At 43.8% G+C, this 27,961-nt stretch overlaps 1 protein-coding gene across 1 annotated transcript; it reads right to left on the minus strand.

Moving 5' to 3' along the window:
* Positions 1-1,785: 1,785 nt before the first annotated feature.
* Positions 1,786-27,942, minus strand: LOC131259934 (DENN domain-containing protein 5A). Its single transcript, XM_058261550.1, has 13 exons — positions 27,536-27,942; positions 26,030-26,333; positions 11,485-12,010; positions 9,932-10,952; positions 8,922-9,175; positions 8,628-8,837; positions 6,398-6,620; positions 6,068-6,338; positions 4,577-4,712; positions 4,110-4,506; positions 3,911-4,029; positions 3,148-3,846; positions 1,786-3,036 (listed from the first exon to the last, which is right to left on the minus strand). The coding sequence occupies exons 2-13, from the start codon at positions 26,295-26,297 to the stop codon at positions 2,847-2,849; spliced, it is 4,314 nt and encodes a 1,437-aa protein (XP_058117533.1). The 5' UTR covers positions 26,298-26,333; positions 27,536-27,942; the 3' UTR covers positions 1,786-2,846.
* Positions 27,943-27,961: the final 19 nt, after the last annotated feature.

The following is a 27,961-nucleotide window of genomic DNA, read 5'->3' on the forward strand; positions in this document are numbered from 1 at the left end:
ACGAAATAATGCAGAGAATCAAGGCAGGCAAAAGGGTTGTGCGCGAAACCAGACTGCTCCTCCTAGAAGCAACTTTCACTCCACGGTGGGGCGCCGATCCGATTCAAATGACTTCCTCGATCAATTGTTGCGCGCCGTCGAATCGAAACTCCTTCTGAAGTTTAGTGTTCCACGGCGAACGGTGTTCGGTGGATGACGTCGACGCGCAACGTGATTATCTTCTATGTACACTGAATTCGGGGAAATTTCTTTTTTAATCTGAGGGATGAAAAACACTTCCCCGTATTTGTTGATGTTTTACGTTGCTGATTTGGTGGAGTCTGGATGATGTTTATTTTGGAAACGTTAACACCACGGGGAACACGTTGAGTATTTGCACAAGCTATCAGTGATTTTATGCGCCACTTATTGCCAGCGGAAATAGTGAGTAATGTTACTCCAAATCAGACCGGATATAGCAACGTCGCTTACTGACCGGGCACCACTTCCAAACAAGCACACGCCTACTACCGTTCGGCATCAATTGTGGCGAGAAACACCCGAAAACACAACACACCCCACATGCACCTGCCAAACGCAAACCGAGCGCAATCCCACTACTGTTGATGGCTCGTTAGCCGGACAATTTGATGTAAGCAATTTGTGCCCGATGTTACCACACTGGTCGTTACTTTTGGTTCTGCAAACGGTGCCAGTGGTGCATCCGCTTCGTGCGCCACAATCACAAACCGATTGTTTTTTTTGTTTCCTCACGTTTCGTGACGATAAATGTGCCTACTACCGCTCGCAACGCCACTCAACAAACTCCACATCTAGTTTGCCAACTCTTGTCAGCTGACTGTCAAAGTGGGAGCTTTCTTGAGGTGGCGTTTGTCCCATATTCACCACTAGAGAAATCATCTTCGAGCCGTCAAAAGCATTTATAGTGCAGGATTCAATTTACGATTTCAAATTTTTCCTCGCTTGCCCAAAAATATGTTTGTACATACCAATTCAATAAAGGAAAACATACAGCAATATATGAAATATTCAACACGTGCGTTCACCACACCATATTAAAAAGACTTGCACTTTATATAACCCAAGAAATTTAAAAAGTCCTGTTTAAGAAACCCCTGCTTTTGTGCATATGTTTACGTTATTTTAATGTCTTTGGTAAAACAAAAATGTCGGTATCAATTTTCTCGGCACAAAGCAAATACACATTCTGTTTTCTTGCTTAACGGCAATGGATGATTTTATTTTCGTGTTTATTGAAGTTTTACATTTCATGCTCACGAAGACATATGTACGTCGAGTGCGTGCTTGACTACACTCAATCTAATTTCCCATCTATCACTAAACAGATCTACCGGACGATTGACTAATATCAAGTTGGGGTGTCTAGCACACGTCACTGGAGGTTACGGGTTAGATTGTTCTTCAGTGATTTGTTGGAGGGCTGAACTGAAATATACACTGGACGAATAAACGGAACGGCTACGATTCCATCCTGTCTTAAATTATACACTTCTGGCCATTCAACCGAACAACATGCGGAATAATCTTATGGAAAGTTGCATTATACACGGTCTTCTATGTGAGTTGTTTTATTCCTGCTACCGCACCTAACATTAGATCTGAGATTCATCGTTCGTATCGCCTTTCGAAACCATCCGGCACAGCACCGCACTTACTAATTTTCGATGAGAAACATTGATTGTTTTGGCACAGTTTATCAACCGATGACTATTGTTTCACTTACGCCAATGAACTCTCACTACCCACGCGCCTTTACTGCAGAAGAGTTCAGATTGTATTTAACAAGCAAAACATAATCCATTATTTTTCTTTAAAACAATTTACAAAAGTTAATTCTCACGAATGAATGTATAAAACACAACTAGGATATCAAACAACCTGCAAGCTCTGTTGGCAACATATAACGCAACGAAAACTGATAACATAAATCAACAACCAAAACCGGAGTTTTCCCGCATATATCATTTTGTCGCATGCGATGGTGCACTTTCCCCCGTCCGCATTTCCATGCTGGATTCTTACACCGAGTACACGCGCTCTATTCCCCGAATCGTATATTCTTTGGCCACAGTTTCTGAATTAGGATCGAGTAATGGTTTGTTTTAGCAGATATTCGCCCCTTTCGGTTCAGTCTATACGGATACTAAAGTAAAAAAAAACTGGTAAAACTATTTACGATGAGTGTTATCCACAGTGAGTAAAAAAATATTAACCACCTTACATATTATAAGCAGCTCTTGGAAGATAGATGGTTCTGTCGAACTGAACTAAAGCCATGGGAATTATTACTCAGTGGAGTTATTTATCACGACGTACAATCAACTAATGTAATGATGAGGTTAATAATAGCGTTCCATTGAGGAGAGCATTACAAGTTTATGAGAAGGAATTCACACCTTATTATAAATCGATCATCGACTTGCGGGCGTTCTCGCCTTTGCCTTTCCCTTGAACACCAAAAGTATATTCTACGTATTTCAAAGAGTTTCATACGTCTTCTTTTTCAAGCTTTTCTTCTGTTTCACTGAGCCGGCAGTTCAGAGTGTTTTTCGATCACTTTAGGAAAATAGACAATTAGATGGAATATTTATAACGAAAAAACCCATACCATCCCCGAAAATCTTTACGAAAGAAACCTTAAAACAAAATGAATATGATCGACAGAATCGATTGGATGATCTCCGGAACGCGACGAAAAGTGTGTCACTAAAGTATTGTGATTTGAGTGCCATGGGAGTGCACCGAATAGGGTTTAAAAAAAGACTTATCCCTGTTGTCTTGCGTCGGTCACCGTTCGAAATCGAAAATAGACCCTATCCAGCCACTTAACAGTGTGATCCGATTCCTTGCGTGATCGAATTTTCGAGCACGATGTGAAACTCGTCCAGCGGTTCCAGGATTTGGCGCAAGAACGTCAGCAGCCCTTTCTTGCGCATGAAGCTCTGCTCCTCGTACATCTCCGCCGTTACGCGGGTAAACGCCATCGGCACCAACATCCGGTGAAGCAGATGTTCCCTGTGTGGGGGATAGAACAAATGGTATTTGGTTTTAATGCTATCAACTCTAGTGAAGATCGAATATTCACACTGCACACTGCAAACAAAAGCCCATTTTTCCCTTTCGTACCTCAAGCTCAAACAGATAAACAACTGGAAGCGACCGTCCTTGCCCAACGTTTGCTTCACGTTATTAATTTCGTCCATCAGATGGCAGTAGCAGTGCCACACGGCGGACAGCTCTTGGCGAGCGACGGGAGACAGGGCGCCGGCCCCACCACCAGCAAGATAATGTTGCCCACCGCTCGTTGTGCCTTGCGGGGGCGACTCCGGACTCGATCCACTAGTCGGCGGTGAACTCGACGACCCGCCACCACTACCACCACCACCACCACCGCGCACCGTTTCAACCGACTCCTCGACCAGACAGATCTCGAACTGCTCCTTCACCCGCACGAAGTAATCCCAGAGGTACAGGTTGCGGCCGAACAGGCGGGACGAACGGAAACCGCACAGGAAGGCCTGCTCGAGGCACTTCACCAGCCCGTTCTCACCGCACAGCAGGTTCGTTAGCGAGCTGGCGTCCCGGTCCCTGCTCGGCCGGTAGTGCCACTTCACGATCGCGTTCACACAATCGCCCAGCATGTGCTGGATATCGGACGGGCGTACCTCGGGCCGCTGGATGCTGGGGCTGCGGGTGCGCGGGGGCGTCCGGCATGCTTCCACCAGCTCCTCGCTGTCGACCGTCCGCGGCACCAGCTGCCCGATCAGCAGTCGCTCGATCGAACCGTCATCGATACCCCTTCCGAGCCATCGTCCACAGGGGAATCTGTTGGAAACGATTTGGAATTAGGTCACCTTGTTACAAACATAACCGGACGCACTCCACTTACTTGTAGGTATGGCCAGTAACTTCATTCCTGACAACGACATGCTCCACCAGCCACTTGGACGACATTCCCGTGTCATCGTGTCCGACACGCAGCGATGTTAGAATACCGAGAGTTTTGTGCTGCGTAACAACAACGTATAAGAAGTGTAAAAACACTGTTCTACATTGGAGAACAATAAAAACAAGAGCATAAAACATACGTGAAAGACAAACTCCAGCGAATGGCGTGGCACGTTGATGATCTGCGTCTCGCCCAGACTGCCCGAAATCGCTATCCATACGTTGGCCGACGTCGTGGCGGCACTGGACTTTTTCGACGGGAAGATCACCACCCGGTAGGGCAGCTTCGTCGTCGGGTAGGTGTTGGTGAAGCAAAAGTAGTCAACGGCATTCAGCGTCAGTAGATGGTAGAGAAATTGTTCCACCTCATCGTCGCAGCGCACGAACGCGGACCGCTTGTAGAGTTGGCGGAGCAGGGCAGCATCGGACAGCAGGGTACGCAAGTGACGCGACAGGACCTTCTTCTCGAGCGCCAGTCGAACCCAGGCACGCGCATATCCGATGTGAGTTTTAATGTCCGTCATGGCCAAAATGTTGCTGAAATATATACAGAAAGAATCGATGTTACAAGAGTGAAAAACTGAGCCAAACAGTTTTCTATACATACCGTATATCAAATTCGAGCGACTCAGGTAAGGGTCGTAGCTGCTCTGGACCCAAACTTTTACGTTCCCGAGACTTGGACCGTCCTCGGGTCGGTGACGGTGGTGGAAGCTGTGGTTCGATGGCTAACGATGACAAATCTGAAACAATATATCATAGTATAATTGAAACAAAACGAATGTACGACCAAAAGTAAAAAGAAAATCAAACAAATCGAGCACACTAAAAACAAAAGTAAAGTAAAACTACGATAAATAAGTTTATTAATACTGTACACAAACAGACATATGCAGACTAAATCATTCCTCAACTAAAGTGTTAGAAAATAGCGTAAATACAAGTTTGTTGAAGTTAAAGATTAACGGAGGGCGGTATAAAATTTGTAGATGTAAGCAAACAAAAAAGGTCCGAACCCATAGTTAACAATAATTCATCAGTCAAGAAGTGTCTCAAACAATAGAAAAGTTGCTATACTCTATAAAAGCCCGTAGGTATATTTTCACAAACACATTTGTTTATACACAACTGTGTTTTTACTATTTGTACATGAAATATTTAGCCATTAAATTAATGCATAGTAGCTCTCCCCCGGGCAAACACACGCACTCACACGAAACCCGTAAATTACACTCTGGCCTATTCTACGCTGGCAACCGGAAAAGGGATCAGCCTCTTGATCGGACGCGGCCCGCCCGCCAGCAGCACACATTACTCACCGCCCTGGCTGTGGTGTGCGGAAAACAGGTTAGCTACCGACCCGTGGCGCATCCCGACAAAGGAAGCAACGACATCGGACAACATAAAGTTAGTAAAGCGCCCCGGCGAAGTCGTTGGCATCGTTTCCGCCGATGCTGCCGGGCGGACGATGTCGGCGATGCTGCCACCGTTATTGCCCTGGAGGCGGCGTATTTTGTGCGCAATGGTTGTGTGATACTTGAAGCCACCGACCAACGGCCCACCACCCCCTTTCGGGAGTTTCAGTGTGTGACACAGGCGCGTCTCGGAGTTGCTACGTGCTTTCCCTGGACGAGGTTATCGTGGGCCGTGTTAAATATTGTAACCCAAAGAGCGTAACAGAGTGGATGATTGCGAGAGCAGACAACACGGAACCACACGGAACCACGTGGCGGCAAACAAAAGAAACGAAAAGGAAACAACGGAAAATTAACTTGAACAAAGAGACAAACAAGGACGTTAAAGTGCAGCGAAAAAACGAAGGACAAGTAAAACGAATTGAGCGGAAAAAAGGAACACTGTCATTCCATCACACTACGGATGCATGCAAAAGTGTATTAACCGGTAACGTACAATCCATCCGTTTCCTCATGACTGTCCACGCTAAGGCTGTATCGGAAGAAAATTGTATGTCAATGAAGATAAAGACGCATCGGGTACGGTTTCACAGGAAATGAGCAACGTTAGGGGACAATGTATGGGACAACGTGTATTGTCCTCTAGTAACCTTTCAACGGAGGTTTCGAAACCAAATCCTTACCTGGTGTAAGGTAGCTGTTCTCCATCTGATGCTTGCCCGGATTCTGACAATCCTTGATCTCCAGGTACGCGGCCAGGTGCGTCCAGAGGGCCGATTTGCCCTGCTTGTTGATCAGCCCGTGGGACCACACTTTCTCCAGCAGGTCGCACAACGAAGCGATCATTGTGTTCTCCTCCACGCCGGTAACGGACGCTTCCCCGCTGAGTCCGAGCTCAATCGCTTCGGTGCCCATCTTCTCGAGCAGCATCCGTTTGGTTTTACTTTTGATGTCCTAATATCGAAGAAAAAAGATCAGACAGATTCCACTTTTTCCAAATTGTAGTCACTCACTTTTAACAGCTTTTCTACGAACGTCCAGTTTGCTTGGGCCAGCAAAGCGGGACTGATTTCGGTGCCGGTCAGATTGGCCGAGTTACGGTTAGATTTGTTACCGTCGGTGTCTTTTGATAGAGCGGAGGTGGTGTTAGCTGTCGGTTGGCCTCCACCGTCTAGCGAAATTTCTTTCAGCTTCCATTTGGTACTGCCATTTTTCACGCGCCGTAAACTATTTCCCCTGTGATGGAGATAAGGGAGAGAAAAACAGTGAATGTCGAATTAGAGATGGCATGTTCGTAAAAGTCCCAGATATGATTGTACAAATGAGTAAAGCCCCTTTGATTAGTATTTCCACAAGCCAAAAGACAAACCGGTTAGTGAGAGAGAACAACATGTAGCAGGAAAGCGGATAGAGGAAAATCACATTCACCAAAGTCCAAAGTAAAAGTGTATGATACAAACCGAGTAGAACAGTAGAACATAACATAAAAATCCTTACCTGAACATAACAAACACTTGGTCTATGGTTTTACTATTTCCTAAATAAACATAACAAAGTAATAACTCCAAGAAGCAAAAGTAAAGGAAAGAAAAAAAAACATACTCAAACAACACTTCTTTTAAAGGAAACAAAACAACGAAAAACTCACAAAATAAAATCGATGCAATAGGTGTTCATTAATTAGACAAAAATAAGGATTTTTATTCTGTTAACTTTCTTTTCTTCTCCTATGTGACACGATGGCTGTCTCTCCGATCTGCCGCCTATTTGTGATCTTACCTCCGTTCACGGCCGGCTTATATCTACATACTAAGCATCACTACAAACAAAAACAACGGTTCATGCAGGACGTCACATTATCATGCAGATATCACTGAACACTGTCTCTTCTCCGATAGGAAGAGCTGAAATTGCCTGTCATTATAGCTTAAAAACTACGAGGAAGAGTTGCAGTACTGAGGAATTTGCGACAGTGAACGAACGTAGTAGAGGCTTGAAGTTGTCTAAAAAAGTGCACTGAAAAGGATAGCATCGGAGCAACAAATCGTGTGTATGCCTTGAAACATTTCAGTGAAGGAGTTAGATTAAAAATTTATGGTTTCGTAAAGGGGGTGTCTCGATTAACAGTGATTTCAAAACAGTAATATACCAAACTAAACTATCGAAATTATCATAAGCATTGGATTCGAGGTTCATCCAAATGGTATCCATATTTGATGACCGTTAAACGTTAAAACAACAATTAAAATGCTCTAATAGCGAGCTAAACAACCACAGGTCGTACTGTTACGTGAGAACAGAAATTCGTTGGCTATAATAGTGGAACACAGGATCACATAAAATCGTTTGCACGAGGAGTGTACAATATGCCTTATGAGGAGCCTTGATACTGCAATGATACTGCTCTAAATCTACTGTATGTTTTTACCAAGGAAAACTAAAACAATACATTAACATTAACAAGAGATGATGAATTTTCTTCTTACGCGTACATTACACAAGCGAAAACTTACTAAACGGTATGGTAAAATAACTGTTACAAAAGAAAGGAAAAATTTAATGTTATCATAAAACAAATGTACACCAGTTGTATATAGCATTCAAAATCTTATCTATCTAAACAACTGTAGCAATATCACAAGAATTTACACTCGATAACAAAGCTGAGCTCTAGGTTATCCCCAATCGTTCGTTCTTGAGCCGCTCCGCATCGGGACTATGCGGAAGTATAGTTCCCTGTAGATTTCGTATAGCGTCGTGTCTCGGAGCAAACCATAGAAAATTCAGTAAAAGTAAACAAAAAGCATCACACCCTCATTTTAGAACCGGAACCGAAAAGCTTAACCACACTAGCTAACCATCGACAGAGCACCATCGTTTCGGGTATTCGCTGTTTGTGTATTCTTTTACCAGTGACCTCCCGCAATTAACCTGCGTGGTATGTTGCTCTTCATTGTTGTTGCTCTCTTGGCATTCTGTTGACCCATCTCCGATCCGCCACAAACTTCACACCAACCACTACACACATGTATCCCTTTCGAATGGCAAATGCAACTCGAGCAGAGCTAAAAAAAGGAACATCAACTCAAAACCACCTCCTCCTCATGCCACCCGCACACATCCAGCATAAGAATCGGGCACAACTGATGCCAGCTCAAAGAAAGGGCCCAAACGCAAATTGGCCAAACGCTAGACGAAAGCATGTGTATGCGTGTTTTATGTGTATGTGTGTGCTATTCGTACCTCGAGACGCATTCGTGATTGAGGGCGGACTTTTCCAGTAGCGGGAAGCTCCGATAGTACGGTGGCCGTTTGTCCAGTATCTCGCTCGGTGGGGCCACCTCCATGTCCACCGCTTGCAGGCGTTTGTCGAGCAGCTTCTGCGTTTCCCGGGCCAGTATGCACGGCTCGTAGTTGGCGGTCCGGATCATGCTCTCTCCGCCGTACCGTTTACTGGTGGGTAGATCGAACGGGAATGGAAAAGTAAGTTCATGTGACCCACACAACGCGTTGGCCATACACCATCCGTTGGCTTACCGTAGAATTTTGATCCGCGAGTCGAACAACTTTAAGCAATACTCCATATCTCCGTTTAGGCTATCGATCAGCTGGCAACCGTTCACCTCGTCGCCCCACGATAGCATGATCTTGTTGTCGATGAGCGTGGCGAACATTTGACTCTCCAGAAAGCGGGACAGGAACGGACGATGGTGCTGCGGTTGATCGGAAAGAAACGACGCCTTGTCGAAGTTGTGCAGCGACTCGCGGTTGGTCAGCCATTCGTCTTTGCTCTGTAAGGAAAAACAAGAGATGATGTAAGCATGCCAGTTGCCTAGTATCGATATTCTTTATTTGGACAAGAACGGTGTCAGGTAAATAGAGAATAGGGGGGTAAATACTATTTGCTGTCTGCTTTATTTATTGGTAAAAAAATGGAGTACGTTAGCCAACACCCACCAGGAAGCGAAGACTGGTTGAAAACTTTCTTCTAAATAAATATAATAAATATTGCTATATACAACATGAACTAAATACATGGCCTAATATTTTCAATATAAGAATGTTTTAAAAATCCGAAAACAAACCAAACTGAAACAAAATCAAGAGCTAGTAATTGTGTTTATATGAAATTTCCACGTTCAAAATAGTTTTTCATTTATGCACCGGTTTTTCATCTACCACCGAACGAATCGAACGAAGAGTTCACATTTTCTATATTTAACTTCAATTACTTTACAATTAACAGATTCAGAAGATAGGGCAAATTAACATTAAATTTCTACAATCTTGGTTAGATCTTTCCTACTCTTTTTCAGACATTTCTAGTTGTGTCACTTTGTTTATTTGCAATTCTATTCCATCGCACTTCTGGTGAAGTAGAGACTGTCTGTTTGTCTTTTTAGCATATTTAGGAATTGCTTATCGCCATTCGGAATTACATTTGAGTTGATTATCTATTGAATTTCATGAGGACAACGTTTACTGATGATCAGCTGGGAGAGATCCACAGTAAACGATCGAACTGTGCGGTGTTTGCTGTCACTTACCTGATTTGGTAGTATAACAAAGTGTTCGTAGGCGGCAAACATCTGCACGAAGCGGTTGAGGAAGATTTCGCGCAGCGCGTTGTTCAGTCTCAGGTCTTCGTAGTACTGCTCGAGCGTGGACAGTGGCTGCTTCTGCTTGGCGCTGGGCATGACCTCGTTCGGTCCGCCACTGTCGACCTCGTCGCCTCCGCTGCGACGCACAATGTCCACGATCCGTTGCCGCACGTCCGGGCGTGCCGGCACGGCCGTCGGCGGCAGTGGAAGATCGGGTGAGTTCGGCCGGTCCCAGTCGAGCATGTCGTGCAGCGAGTGCTTCCGGCGGACGTGCATCCCCGACGGTAGCGTGCAGCTGGCCGTCATCATGTCATGGTCCTTGAGGAGATTCTTTGGGCTGAGTATGCTGGGCGGATCGAACGAGCGGTCGCGCGGCACCGCGTACTTGTCGAGCACGGCCGTAATCTCCGAGATGAAGTCGTGCCGGTGCGGAAACGAGGGCAGCTCCTCCGGCAGCTGCACCGACTTCTTGTCGATGTCGACGTAGCACAGGTTGGCCTCACTGCCGATGCGCACGGTGCTGTCGCAGTCTGCGTGCAGCCCCATTACGAACGGTACCGGCGCGTCGAGAAAGTGGTGCAACGAGGCGGGCAGAATCGGGGCGTACACGTGCGGCCACTGGAAGGGAAACAGCAGCGAGGTGATGCACTCGGCCACGATCGTCAGCTTCTGGTAGTCGGTCGACCGCAGCAGCACCTGGCTCTCGAGCAGCACGCAGGTGAACAGCTGGATGACGCACTCGACGCCGAGGAACGTAAACAGCAACCGGAGCGGGAAGTCCATGAATGGCAGCTCATCCTTTGGGGCCGGCCGCTGCAGGATGGTCGCTATCGGAGGTAGGTGCGGCTCTTCCGGCGGAATGTATATCCGGATCGATTTGCCCGGCGGTGGTGTCGACACTTCGTAGAGGATGTTGTACACGTAGCTTTCCAGGCTGAGTCGCGACCCGGGATGCCGAGGAAGACAACTAAAACGGAAAAATGTAAGTTTGGATTTCGTGGTATCAGTATCTAACAGTAACTCAGAACTCGTTTGTTTGTGAATTGACGGGTCCCTATCGCGGTTGTAAACGTCCACAAGTTCTGTTGTTTACTTTTTGTTCGGGACTTTGACGTCGAGGAAGCCTTCGTTATCTTGAAATGACCTCAACGATCAGTTTAAAATATAAATAACAAGCAATAAAAATATATAGTAAGCAATAAAAGTGGTTCCTCGTTTTTTAAAAGGGGGTTTTTGTATTAATGCATTGTTAATGCGATACGCCTCACAGGGAAGGCTATTAGGGAAGTTAATAAAAGTTATTTTCGTGAAACCCCGTTAACAACCTAAGAATCCCCTTACTAGCACCAAGCTCCAAGGTGGCCGACAATAAAATAAACCACAGGTTATGTCACACAAGATCGTAAATAGAGCTCTCTGTTATGTGCTTGTGTATGCAGTTCGGTTATAATTAACAGGACTGAAGGAGGACCAAGTGCTTCAAAACAGACACTTCTTACCGGTAGAGATTCTGCAGAAATAGCTCAGCCACGTGCGCATACGGCACCTGGCACACGAGCGACAGGCTCTTGGCGACGTACAGCTTGTCCTTCGTGATGTCATAGTAGCTCAGGGCGGAGGCCGGCGCTTGGGCGGCAATTTTAAAGTGCCTCGGTAGCGACCGACTGACCGGGCTGTCTTTCACGCGCCGCAGCGTCCCCGGCGGCGGCTGCTGGGAGCTGGAGATCTCCGTGATGAACATCGACTGGAGCGTGTGCATGGCGCTGCAGATCTGACGGTTGCGCACCTCCTCGTAGAACACCAGGCTGAAGCCGTAGCACCGCTTGCCGTCCTCGCGCGTCGTAGCGAACGCGTGGAACCGGGGCTCGATGTTGTGCTTCTGGGTGCGAAAGCGCAACCCTTGCGGCAGGGACAGCATGCAGATGCCGTGCGCGTCGAACGGATTCCACGCGACATGCTCCGGATAGTGGGCCAGCGGTTTGCTTTTGTAGGCGCTATCCAGCGGCGAGCAGTGTAGGCTGTCACCTGAAACGGTGGAAGAGAAAAGAAAGTGATTAGATTAAATACAAATTAATGGGCAAAAGCTCACAACACATGTTAGATATAAGGAATTGCGGAATTTGTTATGTATGACTTTTGTGATCAAAACCTACATTGGAGTCATTTTTCCACCTCCCCGAGTTCAGTTTACTGTCTAAAACCTAGCTAGGCAATGAAGAAAAAGGAACAAACGCAGCATTCCATGACCTATGAGTTTATGCATGACCTACTGCGCACCGAACAGTAGTCAACAGAAGCCCAAGTGTGCGATTAAAACGGTATTTTGCAGTTGCTGTTTCAGCCGCCTTACACACAAGACTTTGCTCCAAATAAGCTACTGAACAATTCCGCTTGTTTTGTGTTGCGTAAATTCTGTTCATTGACCAAGAAAACCAAAACATCCCCAAGCGTCTCAAAACTTGCTCGGACTCAAGAGGTTGTAATTGAAACACTGGGTCGGGGTGTGGAATATCGGCAGTAGATAGCGCCAGTCCGCTTCAAACCTACGCTCTAAAAATAGATACAATTGCACAAAGTGTAAAGAATGTTGATGGTTTGTCTAGCCGGACAGTGTTGCAGCGGGAGGGTGGAAAATTATTTTAAATAACCGAGCAGCTTAAACATCCAGTTAAGAGGAGGAGTTTGCTGTTCCGTCGACAATGTGCGTAGTTTAAATTGGAAAATTTTGCAAACTTAGTCTTGATGATGAGATTACTTTTTTGTTTATTTTTTTAATTTTTATTTTTTGCTACTTTAGTACAGTCTCAATTTTGCAAACTTAGTCTTGATGAGGACATGACTTGTTTGTTTATTTCCATTTTTATTTTTTACCTTTTTAGTACAGCCTCAACACGTGTTGTTTTACAATGTCGTATTTTCAACGCAAGCAAAGTCAAAGGGCAATAAATTTAATAGTTATGCATGACCCAACGTAGCAATGAACGAACAGTCGGTCTACGTGCCCCGACTTCTACAGGAAGCGCACGCAAAACTTGTTAAACGAAGTTTTATAAATGAAAACATGATGAAATACACGTAGGTGGAATGGTTCGATGATTTGGATGTTTGCTTATTAAACTGATACGTAAGCTATGGGAAAATAAAATAAAATATTCCTCAGAGGTTTAATCTTTCATAGGTTCATAGGTTGAAGGAGGTAGATTTACCAAATCAAAATCAGAACAACAACAGCCCCAAGCAACGGCATTAAATTACCAGCTTCTCTCATCAACAGGCACTTTTTAGCACACAACCTTTCAACGGCCAAACTTTCTCCGGGCGTTCGCAACGTCGAGAAGGATGCCTCGAAACGCCCACAAAAAAGCCGTCGTCGGACGACGGTGGAGGCAACAGGTTGGTTCGCTAATCAACCCAACGCCATCGCCACCGGGAGGCGGCGTTGATTGAAGAGAGATGATGCTGATGCCGATGATTCAATTAGCAACGGCTCATTACGGCCGAAAACAATAGTGTTTCCACCGCCCGGCACCGGCGTGGAGAACTTGGGTGAGAAAAACGCGAGCCGAGATAGGAAAAGTGTGCATTACACACTCATGCTTCCTGGCGCAAGGTTTGAAGAAAGTGAAAACGGTCGTTTAGTGAAAGAAGTAAAAAACAGAAAAAAGGCTATCGAGCCTACGTTCGCTTCGCACTAAACTAATCAATGGGAAAACGCACATTTTAGGATAGTATAAAGTAGCACAACACAAATCAGGCTACTCTGGTCGAGCTTAGGAACTTTCGGTCGATGGTGGATTGTTTCTGGCAAATGCAGAATAAAAACGCTCGCTTCCGATTTCACTTTCCAAGGTGGTCAGTAGAGCGGGAACCCTTTCCTTGTGCGACTGCTTCCTCCTCGCCACCGGACGATGGCTGGGCAACCGATCGAACAGACTACTTTCATTGTCGGAACGGCCATCGTCGGAACTATGGGCTCACTTTCGATAAAATATAATGATGCGTTACAAAAATATAACTGAAGAATAATGGAAAATTAAATAAGTTGTAAAACCTCTATTTTAAAATATCAAACACAATTAGTAATTTTGTATCAAGATTAGTAAAAACGGATAAGAAAATATAACTACAACTGTTGCTTCGTTTGAGATGAAAATGTTTTAAACTTGAGGTTTAGACTTAAATTGCAATACTGAAGGAGTTCTACGTAGTAAAACATAAAAAAAACTATCAGCTACTTTCACCATCGATGGTATCATAGTCCACACACACAAAAATGCAAAATGCCGAAGTGAAAAAAACACCTCTTCCTTCCGTATCTTAGTTGTGTGTTCGAACCAAGCTACAAATTAAAACCGATCAGCAGTACTAAACGGCATCCATTACAGGCGTAAAAAAGTGCAGCCAGCACCGGGGTTTGGCTTCCGCAGGAAAAAACTTCCTTCCGTGCCATGTTCGACTGCGCATTGCATTACCTTTTCTTGTTTCCGGCGCGGAAGACAAACGCTTTTACTAATGGGCGGTTGTAGGGGTTTCTAATTAAAAGCGAAAACACGGAATTCACTTTCGAGCGTTTATATTTTGTACACTAACGTAACTTTACTGGGACTTAGGGTGGAAAACGTTAAAAAAAGGAACCGTGAAGGGCAATCATTTGAATTGTTCGTAGGGCAATTATTGACACAAGCAGTATTATTTATTGACATCAATAACAATCATTGGGCGTAATATATTTTACAGGACACAACAATTACTCATAGAAAAGAAAAGAAGAAAAATCTATGATTAACGAACGATTGAACAAATTTTCTATTACTTTTCTATAACAAAAGTCAACCCGTTTGGGATGGTCCGCAATCGTTATGGTGGGAAAGCGCGGACTGCGCTTCCCCTCCCGGGAAGGTGTTTTTCTTTTTGGGGCAAGCACCAGACCACGGACGTGACCGTAATTGGTCCTTGACATGTCAGGAATCCTTCTTCCAGCACGCCATGGCCGTGAGGTGGATGAACTTGAACCTACCCCGGTTCAATCATCAATTTATTCCGGCCTTCAGTCGCGTTCTTGGCGAAACTAGACACAATTCGGAGTGGACAAAAAAATATAAGCTGATCCATTATTTGATTAATTTTCGAAAATGGTATACGATATCATAAGCATCGGACGCGACTGTGTCGCAATGTAAACTAATTTCCGTATTATTTATTTAGTATTTGAAACCCCAAACCATCAAAAAGTAACAAAAAAGAAGTGTGTCTGGACTCAAATATCTACTAAATAAATACTCGGCTAAATGTGCTTCACAACATCAACTGTGTTCATCACATTTCAAACGTGGCCACCAAGCAAACAGACGCCACCAAACCTTGAGGCACATACATTGAGATCCGCACCCGACCCGACCCAGGTGGTGTTTGAAAATTGGCTTTCGATTCCTACCACTTCTCACGGTCTCGGAGAACGTTACGCACCACTTCTCGGCCCCAAATCAACCGTGATGAAGTTCACAGTCAAGCGGGCAATCGAAAACTAAATCGAAACATGGTGGTGAAATCACCTTTAACCGTAACGTAAACATTACCGACGTCTTCATGAGCAGAGGCGACTCCTATCTATGAAGGGAGTTGGTTGCAGGGATTCTGATAGTTGTTTACATAATAGGACTTATGTAGTTTTAAGCACAATTTATGGCATACGAATATTTATAAAGTTGCATGTTTGGTACAGCTCGTCCATTTGGACTGATCAAAAGAATGAAATGTGTTGCTTGTTATGATTTCAAGGAGAGGATTTTGTATATTTATTTGTTTTCCTTACTAACTTATTCGCTTTACAAATCAACAACTCAATGATTTAAAAGGGAAATTGTGTTTGTATAATAAACATCGGGGATCGTTTCAAATTCACGCTTCGGAAGAAATTGATTTGCGCCAAGAAATCAATGGAAACTTCATCGCATTGGAACGAACTGGCAAAATAAACAACATGGAAAAGAACTTGATCAACTGTGAAATCTGTAATAGCCGTTTCGGTAAATATTTTTGTGGCCAGGATTGCAAACACTTATTAGAACGGCATAAATGAAACATAAATGCGACACATTTTTCCAACGACGAAAGCAACACCGATTTCAAGTGCACCTTCGAATGATATACGATTTCTTCGCCAATGTCTGGGAAAAGCCGAAACTGGCGCCCAAGACGCACGTACAGCGAAATTGGATAAATATCTATTTCACGCGCGCGCCTCGCGAAACCGTGTGTGCTCCAGTTCGCGTCCGTGTGCGGAAACTTCGTTTTTCCTGTCGCTGGCCTTTTTCTTTCGTTTATCGCATCTCCTCCACCTTCCCCTTCCTCCTCGATGCGCATCGGGAGCAGACATGTGAATTTTCATGTGCTGAAAAAGTCGGTCACACTAACTGCCGGTCGCCGAAACCGTACCGAGGCACGGAAGATGCCACACACCGAATCATGGGAACTGGGTGAGAGAAGCGAACCATGGCCCGATGCTTGCGCATCGTTTCACACGTGATGCTGAGGAACTCGACTCCGCCGGGGGGAAGGCACGCGCAGATGATAAGCAATTGGACAGCATTATTTTAATATCGAATGGGTGATCCTATTTTTGGGGAAAGTTTTTCTTCCTCAACGAAGTGAAGGTCAAATTAAACGATGCCGAAATATCGCAGAGATAACTATTTATTTTAGAAAATATTGACAATTAAGTACTTTGCGAAGTTAAGGTTCACCAAATCAGGCCCCAAACACAGACGATTCACCTTCTTCAAAATTAAATCAAAAATGTCTTTTTCATTTACATAATTTTCCAATCGATGGAGTTCTTTACAGTAAAGTGGAGGAAATGGTTTGAGGTATCCGAAGAAAAAGTATCACACATGAAGCTGGAAAATTTGATGCACATTTCACCGTGTTTCATCCGAATCGCCTCGAGAGAATCGTCTTTAGGGCTCAAAATGATCTCCGATAGAACTTAAAAGAGTAGACCAGGGTGCAGGATTAGAAAAAAGGTTAACAAAGTCCGGCCCGTCGTAAAATGAAAGTAGAACATACAAAAACATAATGTTTACAAAATAAAAAATAAATAAATAACTTCCACTACTATAAACGTATAAAGTAATGGTATCTATCACAAAGCATTCATTTTAAAGCTGCAAAGGAAACAGTGCTAATACTTAACCATGCTCGGATGTTAAATCCTATCACTAAAAATTTCCATTGCTCACAATAAACATTGCAACGATTTGATTTGAATGTGTGGAGAGCAAAAAATTAAGTTCAAAAATAACATACGTGCCCTTTAAATACAATTTTGAGTCCGTGTTAAGCAGTGGTTGTAAACGAAAACAATCTCGTTATGATAAAATAATTTCAAAAGCGAGTTCTGTATCAAAATTTTGAAAAAAAGTCAAAAAGAAGAATACATATTGTTATAATTAAATGGAAAAAGGCAATTGAAATATTACACCATACATTATTGTTGCTTATTGCTTTCCAAATATTATAGAAAAATAAAAGAGATAATCTTCAATAGGTTTAAAACATAGTTTGGGATATCAAACTCACAGTCTCGATATGTTTTTTATGTCTCAAACACCTGTTTACGTAATACTTTTGTCCTTAACCAACGTTAATAGTAAAGCTTCGCTTTTACCTAATGAGGAGTAATTCCGCGGTTGAAATTGTAATTTTCTTAGCGTTGCGGCATAAAAACACTGCTATTACCGATCGGAAAACGACCAGAAGTACGAACCGTTTCAGTTGCATTCGTCCGCCCTCCGGACCGATGACTGCCGGCAGAGTCGCAGAAAACAAGTAGTTCGTCATGCGTGCAGAGGAAGTTCATTAGCTTTGACTTTCTCCCGACTGCAATGAGCATCACCCCGTCGTCGTGGCTGAGTGTATGTCGGGCTTGTCATTTGATGAACCATTGCACCAAAGCGTTTTCAATGACTTCCTCCTGGCGGGAGGGGGGTTCGTGCAGTCCACAAACCCCTGCCGATTGCCTCGTTCCGTGCAAAAACCCCCCTGGTCTCGCAAGGGAGAAGAGTCAGTACACGCACGTACACCACACTTACGCGTCCGTCGTTTGACGAATTGGAAGCGTCTAGGCCAAGTGGTGTGAAATTGTGGAAAATTTCTCCCAAATTGCCACCCAATTGGACATGCCGTGAGCTTATTTTTTCGTCAACAGTTTTTTGTCGTTTTATATTTTTTATTTTTAACATTATAAAGACCTGGTCGTGCCTTTCCACTTAGGATGATGGTGAGATCGGGAGTGAATTCGCTTTGGTTTGGGTCAGACTAAGCATGGCATCGAGCGAAAAATTGGAATAAAGTGGTACCAATCATGTTGAAGATTATTTCACATGTGATTTCCCACCGTCAATCATCACACGGCGAAAAATTGACGTCATAGAAAGGGAAAGAAAATATAAAAAAGAGCTCGTTAAAACAGCACGAGCGACCTAACGAATATTGCATTACAATTGCACTCATGCACCACCGTCCCACAACCTGTGACCTACATGGAAATATAATCCTTAAGCACCTTTTGCTTGCCGCATAGCATTCCGAAGGGCAGTTACAGTTGGAGGGTAAGCCCGGTGAGGTTTGTTTGCTCGAAGATTCGACTTCGGTGAAAGTTGTAACGGTAAAGACGGCGGGCGGGGAGGAGCCGGCGAAGTCGCCAGATGAAGGTAAAAGTGAAATCGAAAACCTCGCCAAAAGGCAAACGGCGGACAGTGGCTTCCAAAAAGGGAAACGCCATGGGACGGAGGGGGGTGCTGTGCAAATATTTCAAGGCCGTTACCACACATTTTCCAGGGACCTTTCCAGATGGAGCTTTTTGCCAGCCCAAAAGATCGGTGCCATGCGCAGTGGAAAACCAGGTACAATGGGTTTTCCACGGAGGTGTGAAGGTTATAAAATAATCATTAATTGGTTAGATAAACCGATAGATTCCACTGAGGGTCATTAACGGAAAGATCGATTGTGCTATCCTGGAATACTCTAATGTTTGAAATTTTATTCATTCGAATGATTGAAAACACTAACATAAAAGATTTAATGTTTGCACTCTAATTTAAGATACTTATCATCAACGATCCTAGGTCTTATCACTGCGTCCTAGACAATAAGCAGATCATGGATGTGGTAAAAGCAAACCTAATCAAAACCTACACTATTATGCACGAAGCAGTAAGTAATCCCGAATAATCCAATTATCGTACCTGGTTTACTGATAACTGCTATCTCAACAGAGATAACATGTGCTTTACCATTATGTCATTAACGAGGAAAGTTTGGGCGTTTTCGGGCAGTAATTGTCTGTTCAGCAGCATAACGATCGTTATCACCGAAAAAAAGATCGGTTATATGCTTCATGATTATTCGATTTACCGAACGCACGAAAATTAACACACGATCCACACACCGTGATTATTTCTTCAGCAATTAAAAGGAAATAAAAATCCAATTGCATCTCACGATAAGCCATCTACGAATGATTTGCGACGCCCTACCGAATAGTTTGTTTTCCCAATCTGATGGTATCGAAGTGGAATTTTCGGATCAACCTTTAGCACTCGTTCCAGCATCGAAAAAAAAATGGTTGCATTTCCCAACACCGAGATGTGGCGGCCAGCGTAACGTCTTACATCAACAAACCCGGCCCGTCGTGACTCGGTGTGTATTAAAGCTACCGAATCTGTTCAATTTTTATGAGCGGCAAAGCGCCGCCGACATGCCTGAAATTGTGCACCAATAATAATGTTGCACCATGACTCGCTATGGAAAACGACAGTTGCGCCCCCAGAGCGGGCGCGGGTAAGATTGGGGGGGAGGGTGCTGCGGCAACATTGCCTTGGGAAAACGCGCCGCTTTGGCCATACATTTATGACCGGCGAGAGTCGTGCCGGACGGTGCTTGCAGCATATCAAAACCCGATCGGTTTGCGTTCGCCGATACGATAAAAGGGGTTTCCAAAGATTCAAGATCCGGTCCCGCAGGAGAGACCCGCCCGGTCGTCCGCCAGTAAACAGAAAACGGGTTCGCTGGGTGTGCATTTCAAAGTTTTGCTATTTCGGGTTCCACACGCACTCGCGCGCTCGACAAACATCCGTCAGTCCGCTGGCATCGGCGGAAGCAAAATGCTGGGAATCAAATACCATAGCGAAAGAATGTTGTGATCGTGAAGATTTCGGTCTTGGCGGAAGGGAAGGGAACGTTGAATAATGTATGTTTGCACACCGCTTGCGTAGCAACAACAAGGGTCCGGAACCAATTTTACGGGCAACCAGATGTAAACAGTTGGGCGTGGGGGCGGAACCTATTGCGTTGGTCATTTTTTATTTACCGCTGGGTTTTGGGGAAACTAGTTACTCAACGGAATGGCCGGGATACGACAGGGATTTATGGGCATCACCCTGCATCCAGCGGAAACATGCGGACAAAGTCATTCTACATGAGTAGAGTAGCGAGCAAGCATGTGTAAAAGGTGAACAGGCTCCATTTAATACCATTAACCGACATTAGCTCGCTTATAGCATATATTATCGTGACATTAATCGAAGCCTTTTATTTTCTTTTCCTGGTCCATTTTAGGATACCCACCTCTAAAGGGAGGTACAGGAAGACCTTCAAATGATTAACAAAATTAATTATTTTAAAATAGTTGTAAGATTGAAGCTTCTATAAATTCAAATACATAAATTATTGAAGTACGGTACAACAGCAATTATGTACAGTTTTCGGGAATTCAGGAGCCGGAACACGTAATTTCACACAAAGAAACCAAAAATATGATATTGGATTTATTTGACTCAGATATCAATTATAATAGATAGATAATAGCAAATCAGACTCTAGTACGAAGGATGGAACAAGTGGGATTAAAAAAAATCAGTAAAACACATAAAGTGCAATCCAAAAATGTTTCACAACATCAAAGGTAATATTTTCCACCAAAACACACGCCAAAGCATGTGACAATTATTCTAACTGCACAAAAACAATCATCGATCGATTAAATTATTTCGTCTCTGGTAATTTATCAAAAACCCACCAACCATCATTGTTGTTGGCACGATATCACCACCCACAGGATAAAAGTCCTGGCGGATTAAACTGAAGCCATTGAAAAAAGCACATCATCGTACGAAAACAAAGCTAGCAAGTCTGGCCGGTTTCGTATTCCGTGCTGAAAACCACAATGGTGTCTGGAAAAGTTCTCCTCGGAGCGAAACGATAAAAAATCGATACTTGGCAACCAGCTGCTTCGGGTGGCGTTCCTTCCGGAAAGTTCTACGTGCTGCGAAAGGCAAGCAGTGTGGAGAGCAACGCTAGATCTCGTGGTGGTCGAATGCATCCTTCATCCCAATGTACGTGGCATGAGGCGCCATTAGGTCTGTTTTCACTCACACCCACCCCACCCCTTTGGTTGATCCTAGGTGGTTCTTCAGGGCTGGCCCGAAGCCTTCCGGTGCCATCGGTGTTTTTTTTTTTCTTGCAGTTTCAGCAAGGATCTGGAAATAAACGTCGTGCAACACAGAGAGAGAGATCCGCTAAACGTTCACTGCGTCGTTCTATGTCCCCTTTAGGGGGTTGCTCCTTTCCTTTCCTTCCGTTGTTTGCGGAGAATAAATGCGAACGACTAACCTTGTGAGCAAAACTCATTTAGAAAGTGCAGAATGAAGCCTTGCTTGTGACTAATGCTACCTCCTAACGTCGGTTAGGTGTGGACATCTTCACTCCTTCGGGGCGTCATATAATGTGTATTTATTTTACGATAGTGTTGGCGGATGTGTGTCTAGGAAGGCACTGAACCCGACTGCGTTTGTTCTTACCGCCCGCCCACGTGGACTTCCATCATTCTACCGATAATGGTTACCATAAACAACCAAACGACATGGATATCAGAGCGGATTCTTTATGTTGTTATAACTGTAAAAGTTTATAAAAATAATATAGTCGCACGAGAAACCCCAAGAATGAAGAGCAGATATTAGAACCATCGAATAATGCATAAAAATACTTGAAAATTCATTTTGATTTGATACTACTACATCTTAAACGATGATTTAATGTTTTCAAAGTAGTATCCTTTTAAATGGAGGATCCACTTTCTAAACAGTATAGTTACATAAAAAGATGGAAAAGGATAAAATATTTGAAATTTTATCGTTATTCTTTTTTCAACATTCTCATATTTATTTTCGTTGAATTTTGATTTTGTTTTCAACATGTAACAGGAACACCTCGTTCAACAATTCTAATCTTAATTTTTGGAAAAAAACAAACCTGACGTAGTGAACAAATCCGATAAAAATGGACATCGGTATTTTGTATGAAGTTCTAAAATGTTCATTGATAAAATCAGTTGTCGGGCCGGACTTTGCCGACCCTTGCATTAAATAATCCCCAAATTATTGCTATATTTTATGGACGACAGTAAACTATTCAACATTGTTTGCAGAAAGAATTCAGCATAAAATATGGCCTGAATGATTTAATTTAGTTTTAAGTATTTTTCAGCGTTTCATGTCGATCTCTGAAATAGGACTATCAAAAAAAGACGAGTCAAAATCGAATTTATTTCAGTGCGCATCGAACCTACCATTTTTTTGCATTTTTGCATTTTGTCACTTGGAGATATCCCTTTTGTAAGTGTGATACCTGGATAGACTTTTTTATGCAACTGACATAATATTTCGACGGACTTAATTAATGACGAAAGCATGCGTCATCGGGATGCTACTTGAATGCGCGATGCCATGTGGTTAGATAAGAAGTACCGAAGCGAGCTTCGCTATTTTGGTACTCCGACACATCAACACGACTTGTTATTCATTATGCCATGTTCATTATCGGCGTTGACAATTTCCGTCAATCATTTCCTATGACACAAACAGCAACAATCGTCCCAGGCCGAGTATGATGTGTGTGACTGCTGCAAGCGGTTTCACTTTTTAACGAAGGCGCTAGACAGACATCAACCATTCCACAGCAGCGAATAAAAATGACAATTCAACGCTTTATGCCACGCACAAGCGAGCGATTATATTTCGCTTATGAGGAACGAGATTTTTTCGCCCCAAGACACCGCAAAAAAATCCAAGACGATGGCATGTACAAGAAAGGTAGTATATTTCAATAACCTTTCGGTACGAAATTGCAACAGCTTCTTCCATCCACCCATCCATCCGGCCTCGGCGTCGTGAGGTGGGTGTTGATGCTGTAATGCCCCACGGCCTATGATCAGTCTAAACGGTGAGCATATGCTACATGCGGCTTGGAATTACTAGCATAAACAACTATGTCACTCCATCTAACGTGCCGAACCGAAGGGAAATGGGCATGCACAGTCGTGCGTTACAAATGCCAAACGCGCACCACGGCGAGCCGTTACACCGTTACATCGCGGCCACCCCCCAATGGTGGGAGGGGGAGAGAGGCTAACGACCGATGGTATTTTGAACGCTCACTTGCTTTCGCCAACACCGCACCAAACAACAGCAAGCAACGCTCCGTTCCTGTCCTTCCACTGCCGACTTTGCTATTTTTGCCGTTGCACCAATCGGTACATCGCCCCATCAGCATACCGTCGTCAACAAACGGCGCCATGGCCATGGCGTACAGTGCGGTTCAAAATTTAGTATCATTTTAATATAAGATGTTCAATTAAAAGATCCACAACATAGCAATGTTGTGAATGTTTATAAAAATAAGATGCTATAGTCTTTAAAAATGGCAAACATGTTTGAACGGAAGCCAACATTCAATACGAGACGCACTGTATTTCCCAACCGTTGACGACAGACACAGAGCCCGACCGCTAAACGCCATAACCAGCAGCATTATTTCATCTCACACAGAGTTCAACAGCCGCTCGCAACTTGCGACTTCTTGCCCGGGTGCACAATTGAGGAATTAGCATCAGTGTAGAACTGTGAAGGCATCCAAACTAACCACCACCACCGCCCAAGACATGCAACCCCCTCCTTCTTACAAGTTTTTTTTTCGTTCACGTATGGGTGTGGGGTTCGTTCTGACGAGGGCTGTTGTGTCTTTTTTTCCTTACAGACTCCGCGAGCTAACTGTTGGTCAATCGGTTCGCCGTTTTTCCCACCGTTCGATGGACGCCGCAAGTGTAATTTCCATGACGGGGTGTTTTTTTCACTTCTTCACCGAAAGCGGCTTCTCTACGTCGCCATATACGTTTTTGGAGAAGAACCGTCGGGTACTTCGGGATTCAACTACGATTGTTACTTCAACTGCTTAAGACATTCAGAGAAGAAAATCGTTAACGAGTTGTATTTACTGCAGAAATAAACTTGCTATTTTAACTTATTTTTGAAATACGCTTTAAGTCAATGGGAACCAATCAATTAATACTTCAAACTTATTTTTATTTATGTTAACAATTCTTGTTTATATTCAAAATACAATTTCAAGGTGGTATGGTTTTGTCTTGACGAAAAGTCCAATCGGCCGCATTTTCTGCTACAATTTTCATCCAAAGGTAATTTATGCATGTTTGTTGCAACGAACGTCAACAACAGTTTGTTTATTTTTGGCATTTGCGCAAGTGCTTGTTGGACTAATATAGCCAGGTTGTAGAGTGGAGAGCAAATCTCAAGAGTGTAAATTTAGTTCAATTGCAACCAATTTAAGTGGAGCTTCCATCCGCCACATGTGGCGTGCTAAGAACCTCCCTGCTTCATGATGGGTTCAAGAGCGAATAGATCTCACAAAACTCTTCTGGCTCAGCAGCGGGGACCTTTGCTGACCGGAGTGGGGTCGGACCTGCATCTTCTCGACAGACACACACACACACACACCGATTCACAAGCCCCCAGGAAACGAATCGGCCATGCCAGCCAATTGATATTAATTGACAGCAATTGATATCGTCCGGGTTTGTGGAGTTGTACAAAAAGGCAGACAAAACTCTACACTACTCGAGAGCATGCAGCATAAAGAGTAGCGAAACAAGCAAACCTCAATACTGCACGCAAACTCGTCCACCCGTCGTGCGACGTCGAACAAAGCGAAGACGGAACTATATCATGAATGCATGCTTCTCAACCGCATTGCAGCGGAAATCCCCGCAAAAGCAATTTCGCAAGATGCACGTACTAAGATTTACGTTATAAGCTCGGTTAGAATAGAACAAACTTCTGTACACGTATCCTGGTTGACTTTTAACACATTCGATTGCTAAGTTAAAATGTTTTACTTTAGAGAAATTCCCATTTTTTTTCGATGGTACAAAGAAGAGTAACTCTCTTTACAATTTTGAAAGTTTTCTAATTGAATGTATCATATATGTTAGAATATTACATATCACATTTCACATTTATTGTACAAGATACTTCAACCATGAGTTTCACTTCTCATGATATTTTGAAAATAAATTTTCAATCACATTCATGAAAACAAAACAGTTTTGTTGCATTAATTATGTTATAAGTTTGAGAAATATAACAAGAAAAACATACTTTATTGGGAAAGACCCAAACAAATGACACTGAACAATTTGTTCATAAATCATAGGGCACTTAAACAGCTTCCGAAGGCTGCTCAGTTTTACTTAACTTAAACTTCAAATAAAGCTTATTTCAGTTTGCATCCAAAACGAAACTGAGTACTTTAAATTAACTTTACAGTAAGCACACAGCACTAACTTGAAGTAGTTTTAAAATATTTTCATTTTCTAAACGTCATTTAAAAACATGTTTTACGCTGTGACGAAATAATTACAATTGGCTGTAGAATTATTTCTCAGTAGAATTCAAGCAACTGTGTTTGTTATCTTAAAACCATAAGCTGTTGGTTGTTTTGTTTTCAAACATTATTGACTGATTAGTATGTAGCAAATATTTGGATTAAATTGTTTTTGAATTGTTGTTGTTCGAACATTCGGGGACTTGGTTCTGCGGTTAACATGCCCCAAGCGGAGAGGATGGAAGTAAACTGCATATTGTTATTACTTACATAAATCAGAAAAATAACTTTGTTCGATATGCTTACCCGCAAACAAATCTGGCTCGAGACCAGAATCCAAATCCAGCCCGCAGATCACGAAGTAGTCTGCAAACCGGGTGAACTGTTGTTGGACGCTGTCGTTCTGGCCGAGACGCTGCTTGGCCGGGGTAGCTGGATCGGGAACATTTCTACCGGAATCCGACGACGGGCCACCGTTGGTGCCGACGTCGCCACCGGGGGCGACATTTCGAACTCCGCCACTGCCTGAACCCTCAGAATCGGCCATTCCGCGCCCGTTTGGTTTATCGCCCATTTTCACTAAACTTTTCGTGCACCGCTAGCGTAGAAACTGAAAGATTTTGAACGGGTTTCAGTGGTTTGCAAAATTATCAGGAGATTAACACCGCGCGCCATCGAAACATTGCATGCACTTTTTTTACTGATCCAACTTTTCCCACTCAAACTTAAAAGAGTTGTGTTGTACAGTGAAAGCGAGTAAATCTAGAGGGCACAATTAACATGATGCTAATCACATTTGTTGTCAACTACAAGAATGCTGAGAACATTTCTATCGGAAAAAATGCTGCGCACATCAGTTGGCGATAGAAAAGACCATGAAAGCGTTCGTTGAATGCGTGGGAATGGACACCACAAGTACAAGTGCGCGGAAGAACACTGTCTTTTGGGGAAAAAAAAAGAAACACAAGAAAGGAACGTCGTACACATCGCGTTGACCTTCGATCAAAACACTCGCGGCACACACACACACACACAGACTGTAAATGCTTCTAACATTTTTTCCTAAACACACAAACTGCATACGTTGGTAGATTGCTACACACGGGCGTGTTACGGGACGAGCATGTGGCAGCACAAATTCTACACTTATCAGCTACACGTGGCCGCAGGAGGACAATGAGTAATGCTGAAGGGCAAAAGGATTATCGGAAGGGGCAGCAGTGTTGCCGTGGTTTCTTCTGACGCCATTCGAAGAATTTGTTTACATGCGAGCGAAGCGCGCGCGCACACCAAGATTCACCGTCGTGGCCCCAAAAAACCAACGCAAAACACGAGGAGGGGGACTTGCTGGTGCCACACGACGCTGCTTTCACCTAGACCCTGGGCTGGGAAAGGAGGAGGAATTTTCATCGGGAAGAAGTGTCACGCGGAAGCGAATTAAATACTACGTCGCGATACACACGCGCGGTCCGTGTGCGTACAAACGCCAACCCAACAGGGCTCCAGTCCCCGGGGGAGAAGACTTAAAACAATCGCCCATTTTCGTTAGGATCGTCGTATCGATTCGTGCGTGTTTTTCTATTGATTTTGTTTTCTTCCTTTGACATGGTTCCTTTGACTTCACAGCATCTTCGACGTTTGGCCTTCACCTCCCGGGGCAACGAAAAGACAGTGACGGAGCGATGAAAAAAAGGAAGCGGAACAAAGACAGGGAACGGGAGCAAGAGGATCCGAACACTGGGAAAACACTCGAGCTCGCGTTTGCTCGCCAATGCGGAATATAACTTGAAACACTTTCACGATTTTACTTACTTTATGTACTAAACGCGATTCCGGATCAATTGGTTTCCTAATCGAATATTTCACCACGTACCACCGCGGATCGATTGCAATCGCCAAGCGGCGGGCAGAGGTTGAGATTTTTTCCTTCTTTTTTTCTACAAGCTAATGCCTGAAAAGCATCACCATTATAAATCACTGCAGGCCATGGTCGATCGAAAACTTCCCACAGCACTTCGCATCTTCTTTCCAACACTTCATCGATTAAGCAGCACTTTTGGAGGTACTGCCATCGTCACAGAAGAGGAGTTATTCTCCGTGCGAACGAAGACGCGTCTTCTATGGTGTACTGTGGTACGATTAGATTATCTTTTCTGTTTATTAATGCACCATCAGCGAATTAAAGATTGCACCACGGAGACCGTCCCTCGAGCTGCAGCACAACCTGCACCAAGAAAA

This window comes from Anopheles coustani, chromosome 3 (genome assembly GCF_943734705.1).
Source record: "Anopheles coustani chromosome 3, idAnoCousDA_361_x.2, whole genome shotgun sequence".
NCBI classification, from domain to species: Eukaryota; Metazoa; Arthropoda; class Insecta; order Diptera; family Culicidae; genus Anopheles; species Anopheles coustani.